Source organism: Anopheles ziemanni, chromosome 2, assembly GCF_943734765.1.
Source record: "Anopheles ziemanni chromosome 2, idAnoZiCoDA_A2_x.2, whole genome shotgun sequence".
In the NCBI taxonomy this organism is placed as follows: domain Eukaryota; kingdom Metazoa; phylum Arthropoda; class Insecta; order Diptera; family Culicidae; genus Anopheles; species Anopheles ziemanni.
This window is the reverse complement of record NC_080705.1, coordinates 76001926-76013790: the sequence shown is the minus strand read 5'-3', so window position 1 is coordinate 76013790 and position 11865 is coordinate 76001926. Positions and strand designations below refer to the sequence as shown.

Here is an 11865-nt window from a genome sequence, read left to right as displayed (position 1 = left end):
TTTATGATTTCGGCGTACGCAAGCCACGAAACAGGTGAGAACGGGCTCGGGTGGGTGAGCGCTTTAACTTGCGCTTTCGTTTCACTCCGGAGGAGCCGAACCGTTCCAAGATCAAGCCCAGTTCGGTTGGCCAGCCGGGCTCGAGGAAGGCAGCTGCTGGGGCATCCGATCCGCGTGCCTAGAATATTAATGCTGTTCAACAGGTTTTTGCGGTCGAAGTCGTCTTCGCTTGCATCATCGCCGATGGAGGACTAGTTCGTTTGTTTTTCGTTGCTTTTTGCAAATCCGAATCAGAGTGAGCAACCCACGAGGGAGCCACCGGGTTTTACGACTTCCATATGGTGCTAAAATACACAACCCATAAAAACGCATCACCCATAAATCATAGGGCGTTCGGGAGGAGCGAAGGAACTAAATAAAATATGCACTATATGTGTTCACATAACCGAAGAGAAAGTTCCCACGGAAGACTGCAAAAGTGCCAACAAAAGTAAATATAAACTCATGTATCATTCAAATATGTATTCAAACGCTTATTTCACTATATTCACATCTCTCGTACAATTTGTGTGTACAACCACGTGGACCTACTAACATTTTTCTCTACAATCAATTCCTGCACGTTCTCTAAAACTTACTATTGGAACCGTGGATGAAGACAATTGATAACCTGCTTTCAACGAGCAACCAATGCTTGACTATAGCTACTGGCCTAGTTCACCCGATGAGATGAAGTCCTTGTTGCTCTGACATCTACAAGCTTCTGCTTAACCTATCAAATCGTCGGCTAGTGAGTATTTGATTTTATGGTGAACTTGCACATTGTATATCCTTGCTGTACAAAGGGAATTCAACAAAATGTGAGAGGAGTATTAGAGGCCTTTTGCTGGAACTAGATGAACAAAAAAGGAAGGACTTTTGATGTTTGACTTTCTATGCCTAACTTAAACTAACTGAACTCTGGAGCAGCGAAACGAAGAATGATTTGGTCCCAACGAGTAAGACCGCAGACCGATGTACACAGCACATATGCTAATCAGATGAAACCAAAAGTATCAATACTTCAACGAACGGCATAAGAGAGGATGAAGTCGAATGGGAAATTGAGTGGCAGTGTGAGTTTGCGGGTGTGTGTGTGTATGTATCTGATCCGTGGGGAGAATCAATTGGTACGATGAGGTGACGATGATGATCGATTGACGGTTCTAGAAGTTGAAAGGAACGGCCGGCTTCGGGTAGGAGTAGCCGGTTGACACCTCCGGCGGAAGGTACTCGGGAGCTGTCGTCGGTCGCACGGTGGGGATCTTTGGTGGCAGCGTGAGAGGGTTCGGGGGTTTCGGGTACTCGTAACCGCAGGTACCATCTGCGTTCAGCTCCGATTCGCTGCATCCTCCCTTCTCCGTGGTTGTTGTTGGCCGACGGGTTGTGGTGGTTTTTGTGGTCGTAGGACGCGGCGTGGTCGTAGTCGTTGTGGTCGTTGTTGGTGGCCTCGTTGTAGTACGCTGCAAAAAGAAAAGTAAGTATAACAATCGTGTTCCTCTTATCCTGCTATGAGTGGCAAGGATCACCTACCCGCGTGGTAGTCGATGGTGGAAGATATTCCTGCGATGGCGTCGTGCGGCGTGTTGTTGTGGTTGTCTGCAAGGAAGATGAGGCGGAGTTAAAATTAATTCCTCAACTTTAAGGAACCTTAGTATCGACTCACCGTAGTAGGCCTTCGTGTGGTAGTCGTAGAAACTCGATTTGGCAGTGTGAAAGACTCATCCGGCTTTGGATAGTCATAACCGCAGCTTCCGTCAGGATTCTGGGCCGACAGCGGGCACTTGGTTGTAGTCACCACCCTTGGAGTGGTTCGGGTGGTTGGCCGAGTAGTCGTTGTAGTGCGACGAGTGGTCTACAATTGAACCAATCATGTTTAATAAACTTACAAAACACCCCTAGGAATATCAACACTTACCGTTGTAGTAGGCCGTGTGGTTGTAGTCGTTCGTCTCGTAGTTGTTGTCGGTGGAAGGTACTCTTGCGCTGGAGTGGTTCTTCGTGTTGTCTGCGGTAGAAATATCAAAATTTACCATCCGTTTCTCGAAGGATTCGGCTTATCCCTCACTTACCGTCGTCGTAGGTCGTGTAGTGGTCGTCGTACGGCGCGTTGTGGTCGTTGGCCTGGTCGTGGTCGTTGTTCGCCTCGTCGTAGTCGTAGGCGGTAGATATTCCTGAGCCGGAGTAGTTCTTCGAGTGGTTGTCGTCGTACGACGTGTGGTCTGAAAACATGTAAACCCAAGGTTAGTATAACACAGTTCTCACTACTAGAACAAAATGTATCCACTCGTACCGTAGTTGGCCTTGGAGTAGTTGTAGACACCCGGTTTGGTAGAGTAAAGGACTGATCTGGCTTAGGGTAATCGTAGCCACAGCTTCCATCGGGATTCCGCTCTGAAGGTGGACACTTGGTCGTGGTTACAATCCTTGGCGGCGTTGTTGTACGCCTGGTGGTAGTTGTCAACCGAGTTGTGGTCGTTGGCCTCGTGGTTGTCGTTGTACGGCGCGTAGTTGTGGTCGTTGGCCGCGTAGTGGTGGTTGTTCGCCTAGTCGTAGTAGTCGGTGGCAGATACTCCTGAGCTGGTGTAGTCCTTCGGGTAGTGGTTGTCGTTCGACGTGTGGTCTGAAATAAGATATTCCAATCAAAACTCTGAAATCCATACAATACTTCTGAACTAATTTACCGTTGTTGGCTTTCGCGTGGTTGTAGACACCCGATTGGGCAAAGTGAACGACTGATCCGGCTTTGGATAATCGTAGCCACAGCTTCCATCGGGATTCCGCGCTGATGGTGGACACTTGGTTGTCGTAACGATCCTCGGTGGGGTTGTAGTACGGCGGGTGGTAGTTGTCAACCTAGTCGTGGTGGTTGGCCTCGTAGTGGTCGTCGTACGACGGGTTGTCTAAAACAGTAGATTGCGTGTAAAATGGTGTTTTGTCGTGGCAAAAATCGCAATCAGAAATCGGCTTACGGTTGTTGTTGGTCGAGTGGTGGTCGTCGTTGGTCGGCGAGTGGTGGTTGTCGGTGGGAGATACTCCTGGGCCGGTGTCGTCCTGCGTGTAGTGGCCGTTGTACGACGCGTTGTCTTTCGAAAAATCAACCAAAAAACAGTTAAACTTTGTAACCCTAGAATAGTAAATAATACTCCGTAGCTTAACATACCGTTGTAGGTCTGGTAGTGGTTGTTGACACTCGATTCGGTAAGGTGAAGGACTGATCCGGCTTCGGATAATCGTAACCACAGCTGCCATCAGGGTTCTGGGCCGATGGGGGACACTTAGTGGTAGTTACGATTCTTGGCGTTGTTCTGGTCGTCGGTCTCGTCGTTGTTGTAGTTCTTCTCGTAGTCTAAAACCAACAATCATTGAACTATTAATGTCCTATAATCTGAAACCCAAGTGGATTTGTTAATTACCGTCGTCGTCGGACGCGTGGTTGTGGTGGTACGACGGGTTGTCGTAGTGGGACGTGTTGTCGTACGACGAGTTGTGGTCGTTGGTGGCAGGTATTCCTGGGCAGGAGTAGTCCTTCGCGTAGTCGTTGTAATACGACGTGTAGTCTACAAGGTAATAAAATGGTAATCGTATTTAACACACGATGGAAATCGTTCCCCTTCTTGTATGTACTGACCGTCGTTGGTCTTCGTGTGGTAGTTGTTGAAACACGGTTCGGTAGAGTGAAAGACTCATCCGGTTTAGGATAATCATAGCCGCAGCTTCCATCCGGATTCCGAGATGAAGGGGGACACTTGGTTGTAGTTACAATACGCGGCGTCGTCCTGGTTGTGGGACGAGTAGTTGTCGTGGTCCTTCGAGTGGTCTAAAATGAACACAATTATATAGCAAGTTCCACACGGGTTTTCACTATTAGTTCGCCATATCTTACCGTTGTTGTAGGCCGCGTTGTGGTCGTTGTACGACGAGTGGTAGTGGTTGTTGGACGGGTAGTGGTTGTTGTCCGGCGCGTAGTTGTCGTTGGAGGCAAATACTCCTGCGCTGGCGTTGTCCTACGGCTGGTTGTCGTTGTACGACGTGTTGTCTATAGAAAGAATCTTGCGTCAGACACCTGTATTGGATTGTCTTCAGTGAAATGCTCACCGTTGGTGTAGGTCGCCTTGTTGTGGTAGTAGAAACTCGGTTCGGGAGAGTGAAGGATTGATCCGGCTTGGGATAGTCGTAGCCACAGCTTCCATCTGGGTTTTGAGCCGACGGTGGACACTTGGTTGTAGTCACACGCCGAGGAGTGGTTGTAGTTGGTGGTCGCCGGGTGGTGGTTGTTGTACGACGAGTCGTCTAAGGGCCAAAAGGATAGCGATCAAGATTATAGTGATGGAGTGTTAAAGCTTTCTTGGTGCAAGCCAAACTCACCGTTGTTGTTGGGCGAGTTGTGGTGGTCGTACGTCTGGTGGTTGTCGTTGGTGGAAGATATTCCTGTGGAGGCGTCGTCCTACGGGTGGTGGTTGTTGTTCGTCGGGTGGTCTAAAACGATACCATCGGAATCGATTTATCTCTCAAGTTCCTTTTCATAACCCTTCCCTTCTTAGCCTTACCGTCGTAGGACGCGTTGTTGTCGTAGAAACCCGGTTTGGCAGGGTAAACGATTGATCCGGTTTCGGATAGTCATAGCCGCAGCTTCCGTCAGGATTCTGAGCTGAAGGGGCACACTTGGTGGTCGTCACGATCCGCTGCGTGGTTCTAGTGGTCGGACGCGTTGTAGTCGTGGTTCGACGAGTTGTCTGAAAACAAATAATGTCCTCCATAGAATCTTCTTGTGTTGATTTAACTTCGGGGCCTAGCTTGGCAGAAGCTCGGAGATTTATTTAATCTAAAACATACCGTCGTCGTTGGTCTCGTGGTGGTCGTCGTTCGACGAGTTGTGGTCTAAAAAAAAAGTGAAAACAGACACCCAATTGATCATTCGCTCACCAAAAATCCGTTTTCGTTTCATCCACCCAATATTTGAATATATTTCATAGTATCCAACTTGAGAATCACATTTCCATAATCCAGCACCAACATCCAAAGGGTCAGTAACAAGTGGGATGACCCACCCTTGAGTTCTCTCAAGGTTTTCCCTTACAGGGTGTACCCTAAGATGCTTTTAAATTAGTTGGAAATTTATGCATTATAATTCGATCTCTAATGAATAATAAAAAATTAAGTCTATTCAGATCTAATTCGATAGCTAATCCACTCGTACATTATTAGATACCAGCAACCTTAATTTAGAAAAATCTATCTTGATCCGACCGCTCGGATCCCAAATATGAACGATCCAATTATAGTTGCTATTAATTATTCACATGAAGCTTATATTTTATCTGAGTAGAACCAATTGCTAAAACATAATACATTCGACTTACCGTAGGCCTCGGCGTTGTGGTCGACACACGATTAGGAAGTGTGAAGGACTGATCCGGCTTCGGATAATCGTAGCCACAGCTTCCGTCCGGGTTCTGGGCCGATGGTGGACACTTTGTGGTGGTCACTAGACGTGTTGTCTGTTTCAAGAAAATTAAACACCAAAGATAAGTAATTATAGCAAATGGCTGAAAAGGAAAAGTTCTTAGCTTACCGTTGGCGGTCTTCGGGTGGTTGTGGTGGTGGACACTCGGTTCGGAAGAGTGAAGGATTGATCTGGCTTCGGATAATCGTAGCCACAGCTTCCGTCCGGGTTCTGGGCCGACGGTGGACACTTTGTGGTGGTCACAAGACGCGTTGTCTGAGCACAGAAAAATTAACAGTAGCGATTAGCAGTTGTTCTAGTTAAAGGTAAATAAAATCCTCCTAAGTTCCTTACCGTAGGTGGTCTTCTGGTAGTTGTGGTGGTAGACACTCGGTTCGGTAGAGTGAATGATTGATCTGGCTTGGGGTAATCGTAGCCACAGCTGCCATCAGGATTCTGAGCGGACGGTGGACACTTGGTCGTCGTTACGAGCCGCGGAGTCGTTGTTCTACGAGTTGTGGTCGTTGTAGGCCTCGTTGTGGTGGTGGTTCGGCGGGTTGTCTAATAGTTTAAAGAAAAATACATTATTTCATCCTTTCCTAGGCTTGTCAAGACTTTTGTAAAGGGCAACCTAAGGTATCGTTCACAATCTTCTCATAATAATAAATCCACTCTCTCGCTTACCGTTGTTGTAGGACGCGTTGTGGTCGTCGTTCTTCTCGTCGTCGTCGTTGTGGGACGTGTTGTCGTCGTTGTCCTACGGGTGGTCTGCGAGAAGCGAATAAAACCCATCATCACCTACGTCAACGTACACAAATCACTCATCACTGCTACTCACCGTGGTCGTCGGTGGAAGATACTCGTTGGGCAGCGTAAACGATTGATCCGGTTTCGGATAGTCGTAGCCGCAGCTTCCGTCCGGGTTCTGTTCCGATGCCGCACACTTGCGCGGTGGCTCCTCGAACGGGACCTTCGGCTTATCGTAGTGGTATCCATCGGCTTGCAGGATGTTGTTGTTCGAGTAACCGCCGCGCAGAAGGGTGGAAATGTCCGCCTGGGCCGCCCCCAACACCAACGCTAACACGGTAGTGAGCAGCACAAGTGTGCTCCCCTGAAAAAGGAAAAAAAGAACGGTAAGTGAGGAATTCATTTATGACCTACAAAGATCACTAATCACTCCGGTAGCTGCGATAGAGAAAAGGAGAGGTTACCCTCAACAGTAACTGCATGTTTATGGCTCCCCATGGTAGCACTGATCAACCGCGCAGGTCGTCGGTTAAAGGCCCCATGATTTATCGACCCAAACGCAATCGGCAACGTCATTCGGAAGAGCCACCTTGCGCCACCGCTTTCGCGACACCTTTGTGGTGTTAGGTAGTAAATCACCTCGAGGGAAGGCTAGGAACTAGGCGTGCGTGTCTAGTCCCAATTCCAACCGACTCCGGAGGCACATGCTCGTGTCAGAGCCATTTGTAACGCACCGTTGACAGGTCCCATCTCATTTCGATAAGGAAGATGGCTTGCTTTGCGCGTCCACTAACGATGGATGAAGCGCGCGCGCGCGCGAAAAGGTTAAGCGTCAAGGTCTGTCAAGGTCCAGCGGCAAGGCTCTCTTTCCCCGTTCGGAGACCACCGGACGGATGTCAATCCAATTTACGATCGCCTGCTCCAGTGACGACCACACGACTAGCGTCCAGCGGCGGAATGGTCTAACGTCGAGAACCGGTCGAGTGGGAGATTATTCGCCCTCGCCGTCGTCAGATGTCTCGCATCCAAAAAGGAAACCCCGTGGATCGGCTAAGGGTACTAAGCACTTACGGTGTTCTCTATGGTATTCGAGGATACTCGACGTTTTTCTTCCACTCGCCAACTACATTCTCTTCTCGGGAATGAAATTAATTTGCCCAAGGTCCATCCCCGCACTCCAGTGTATCGGAGGATGATGATCGTTAACCGACGCAACGCCGCGACCGATCGTTTGGCCGTACTTTCGATTTCCTCCCGACCCACGGTAACCACTTCCTTTGATCCCGCGACCCGCTAGAAGGGGGTGTAGAATGATCGTGTATGATTTGCCGGATTGATCGATTGTGCAATGTCGCGGAGTTCGTCGCTTATTTGCAATCCTAGTGCATCCTATTGAGTATATAGTCGAGTACCACACGTGGAGATGTAGCAGATCGTTATCTATAATATGTGTGTGTTACTAATGAGCGTTTGTCTTTGTCCGTTGTTCCCAAGTCGGTACTTAAAATTCCATTATTGATCTCAATATTTGCAACGCGCTTAGGCCTAACTGCTTGAAGAGATCTGGTTTACTGTGCGATGAGGTTAACCTTTACCATGCTATTTTGTATGCTAAATTAACCACTCTAACCCTGTTTGTAAACAGATAAAGAAGTTGATTAACTTTTTTAAATATAGAAAACGTTCTAATGCGTTTTGAAGGAACGCTAAGGAAAAATACAGTAAATGTTATTAAATGAGTCTCTTAACCTTTTCAAGAAGGAAATTAATTGCTTGTATTTATGTGGGTAAATTTATTGAAGATTTTAGAAAATTTTATTATTTACTGAGAGGAGCATAATTACAATAACACCTGTCGTTCCTATTTTTGTAAATCCATATTATTTGATTGGGCTGTCAAATACTTTGCGTAAATGAATTATAAACCAATCTTTTATCCAACGAATCACATTGTCAAGTTTTATCGTGGCGCCGCCATTTTGAATGTTCCGCCGGTTTAAGGGTTGAAGAGGACAAGACCGATCTATTTCTGGAATGCTCTTCAAAAAAAACTTCATCTCATTTGAACGCCTTTGTTTTGTTTACCCTCCTACCGATTGTGAAGATCAATAGAACCAATCGCTCTGCTAATTACATACCAAATAGCGTTGAATAGCTGCAAGGCGCGTTAACGTTAAATAAACTTGACATTTAGGTTGGTGCTTGGTTGATGGAAACGGTTAATTATCCGTCTTTGTAACGAGCTTCAATATTGCTGGATATTAATTCATGTTACCTTCGGCTAGAGGAAGTCAAATAGAACTTTTATGACGTACCAAATCATGCAATTTGCATCACATAAAAACTATTTATATGAAGTCAATAACATCACTGTTTCCTTATCGATTTCATTCGTTGCCATTTTTTTTATCAAGATCGTCTCTAGGATCGTGCTTTAAGGTTTCCAATCAATTAACATTTTATTCCTATCAATTACGTCAAATAATCATATGATGAGACTCACGGCCTTCACGTGACCACTTTTTATCGACGTGTGTGACCCACATACCGATGATAACAACATGCTGGCAACAAAGTAGTGTGATGCGAAAAAAATCCGTCGTTTAGGATTTCTCGAAACGTTGCATCGTGTCAAGTGTTTGGTGCAATTAATCACCACGGCCAGAAATACCCTCACACGGCCAGGCTTCGGCGGGTGGAACAGATTAGAGAATAAATGAGAAGTAATCCCTCCGGAAAGTGTGTCACTAGTCCGGCACGAACCGTCGAGGAAGTTCAACGCCAGTTCACGGAGAAGAACACCATATCGGGTGTCGGAGATCTCGTGTGAGTTGTTGGAAGCAACTGGCGACATGTTTCTCACCTAAACACGCTGTTATTTGATTGAACTCAACGCGACCCATCCGCAATGGTAGCTGCCACCGCTCACACGACAACATAATCGTCGCCGGTGAAACCCGTGTCTTCAGCTCGTTCTCGAACAGCTTGGTTGCCTTGTGCACCTCACCCTTCGACCACCTTCGTGGCCCATGCTGTACTCTGTGGTGATTGCTCTCGCTCATGCTTTACCGGTCGTCCCCACATTAGCATCGCCGGCAACAACAATAACTAATTGCTTTCGATTATCGACCACTTTATGAATAGTAAACATGGTCACAGAAGTTGGCTCCACCGCAGTTGGCCCGTAAGTCTTCTTCGAAGCGATTCCAACTGTGATGAACGGAATCGCGTGAAGAGTGGAAGCTACCCCGTGTACACACACACACATAAATGTTGATGTCGCCCCAATCTTATCCACCACGCGACGCAAGACGATCTCTTGAGATATACGTGGTACATTTTTGTAGGTGTCATCAAGTTCCACTCGAATACCAGACTGTCGTACCTGCTGGGTAAGATCAGTGTTCTCACGTCCTCTGCAGGTTTCTAGCCAAAAGATATGCAAATATTAACCCACTTCGGAATGGTTCTACGAGCGATCACAACCAGCAATATCTTATTTATTTTTTGCTTGATTTGGGACTGTTTGCGGAGAATATTTGTACAGACAGACAGGGTAGTACTTTGGGAAGATAGTGGGCGATTTTTCAAAAAGTAAAAAATGCACTGAAAAAAAGCTTAAGTAATAATTTATTACTATAAAAATTAGTCAATTTTAATGGAATATAATTTTTAAAATTATTTCATTTAGAAAAACATTACGAGTATATTCACCCTCCTCAGCTAGTCAAAGGATAAAGGAGAAAAAAACAGTCCATACGAATAAGTACAACTCTACAGCAAGTGACGAACCCCATTTTTGTCACCATCAGCACCATAACTCGACTGACAATAATTGCCCGCAATTGCCCCGAGCTCTTGTACTCGCGAAAACGGAAGCAACAAAAACAGAAACACGCACACACACTCACAGCGGAAAACGAACCTCAAAAGGAAACTCATTACCGGCCGTTTCGTTCTCCTGTTAAGCCTTAGCTTTCGTCTACCGAGATATAAACGTAGATTATCCACACGTCCATCGGTGTTCAACCGTTTACCAAAAATGGCTCGCAAGGATAGCACAAATTAGTTGGCCTACAGCGCGACGGTGTTTTTCTCGAAATTTATTTCGAATTTCTCCAGCACTCGCAGCGACATCTTTGCAGGCGACATTGAACTGTGGTCATTTTTTTCATTCTTTTAATCATCCAAAAAGGGGACTTCGATGCTCACGGGGCAGAATACTGGCTGCATACTCGATAACCTTCTCGCGGTGTAACCTCTCGGTGGTGCACTTCCTCTCCCATCTCCCAACCCCTCGCCCCACTCAATGAAGGTCACATCCTGCTGTAGTGGTCAATTGGAAGGCAAGACGAAAACAAAACCATGATAAAAAAAACCCGGCATCTTCGGGTCGCGACCAACAAAGATGACGCCGGTTACGCAATCTTCAGCACCCGAAGCCGATTGTGTGTGGCTTCACTGCTCCGGTCGCATTATAACTGGTTCGACACATGGGGCTCTGCCGGGGGGAATCTGAACCACCGTCGAAGGGCATCTTGAATCATCGGTTTTCTCCTACGAAACTCCTGGCGTCCGAAACCACCCACCGGATTTCACCGCGAGGGAAGGATCAGGGTTAATCGTGTCCCCGCGAGGGTAAGAAATGAATGGTTGATAAAGTCGTGCTCGATAAATGAATTCATGGACTGTACGTTCGTCGATAAATTATGCCACATGTTGTGATAACCTTTCAATATTTTGTTCAAGGAGAACAATATTATTGTGATTATTTTTAAACATTCACAATTTTTAAATCATGAAGAAAACATTTCTTCTTTCCCATCCCTGGGATAGATATGCTTCTTCCCATGAATATAGATCCCTAAAGCATGAAAAACAATTTTGTTTCAATGAACCAAGCTGACCCCTAAGGCACTTTCGTGCCGAAAAAGGAAACGGGGCCGTGTTTTAACCACCATCTTCATTAAGCGCCTTGTTGATAACGGACAAAGTATATTCGTATAAGAACGGGGTAAAAACATCTCCTTTCGTTTGCCGGTGAAACACGACGAGCGTCCTTCGATCAATTAAAATCCCTGCGTGTCCAACACGGACCCGTCCGCCTCGGATGATCCGGACGACCATCAGGTGACGGTTTGAAATGCATCAAACGATCGAAGTTACGCTTACGCGAATCAAAAACCCACTCCTCTCGGTTAGTTTCCCTTTTCAAAACCGACCATATATTTCGGTCGATCGGTAATGGGCAATGGAGCGCGGACGAGTGGAGCCGAATTAACACCAGACAGACACACGCACACCGAAGAGCGTCGTTGGCCGAGAGGTGGGAAGATGATACTATTTCAAGGTCGCCATTGGGAAGATGCTAATGGAGTTCTCAAGCCAATCGATGCGTAAAAGTATAAACCGGATCACCCTTTCCCTTTCAACGTTCAGTTGGGTTGGTTTGTGGAACGACAAACAGCTGAAGAGTCCGACCGTTAGATTCGGGGACTTAAAGCGAATCGGGAGATACTTCACACACGCATTAAACTACATAAGCCCAATTAGATGATTGTAAGCAAATCGGGCAGCCTGGAGGTGACAAAGATCGCCGATAAAATCATAAAAACTTACACGCCAGTGTACTG

At 46.6% G+C, this 11865-nt stretch overlaps 1 protein-coding gene across 1 annotated transcript; it reads right to left on the bottom strand.

Moving 5' to 3' along the window:
- Window positions 1-1205: 1205 nt before the first annotated feature.
- On the bottom strand, window positions 1206-6714 carry LOC131294364 (mucin-2-like). The gene is given in 22 exon segments (XM_058322413.1): window positions 1206-1502; window positions 1573-1638; window positions 1706-1894; window positions 1958-2047; window positions 2112-2261; window positions 2333-2662; window positions 2724-2942; window positions 3012-3125; window positions 3203-3388; window positions 3456-3599; window positions 3671-3859; window positions 3926-4052; window positions 4154-4332; window positions 4408-4518; window positions 4590-4775; window positions 4876-4920; window positions 5403-5540; window positions 5615-5649; window positions 5734-5761; window positions 5840-6253; window positions 6324-6596; window positions 6697-6714. Coding segments are annotated over 22 exon segments (3528 nt in total).
- Window positions 6715-11865: the final 5151 nt, after the last annotated feature.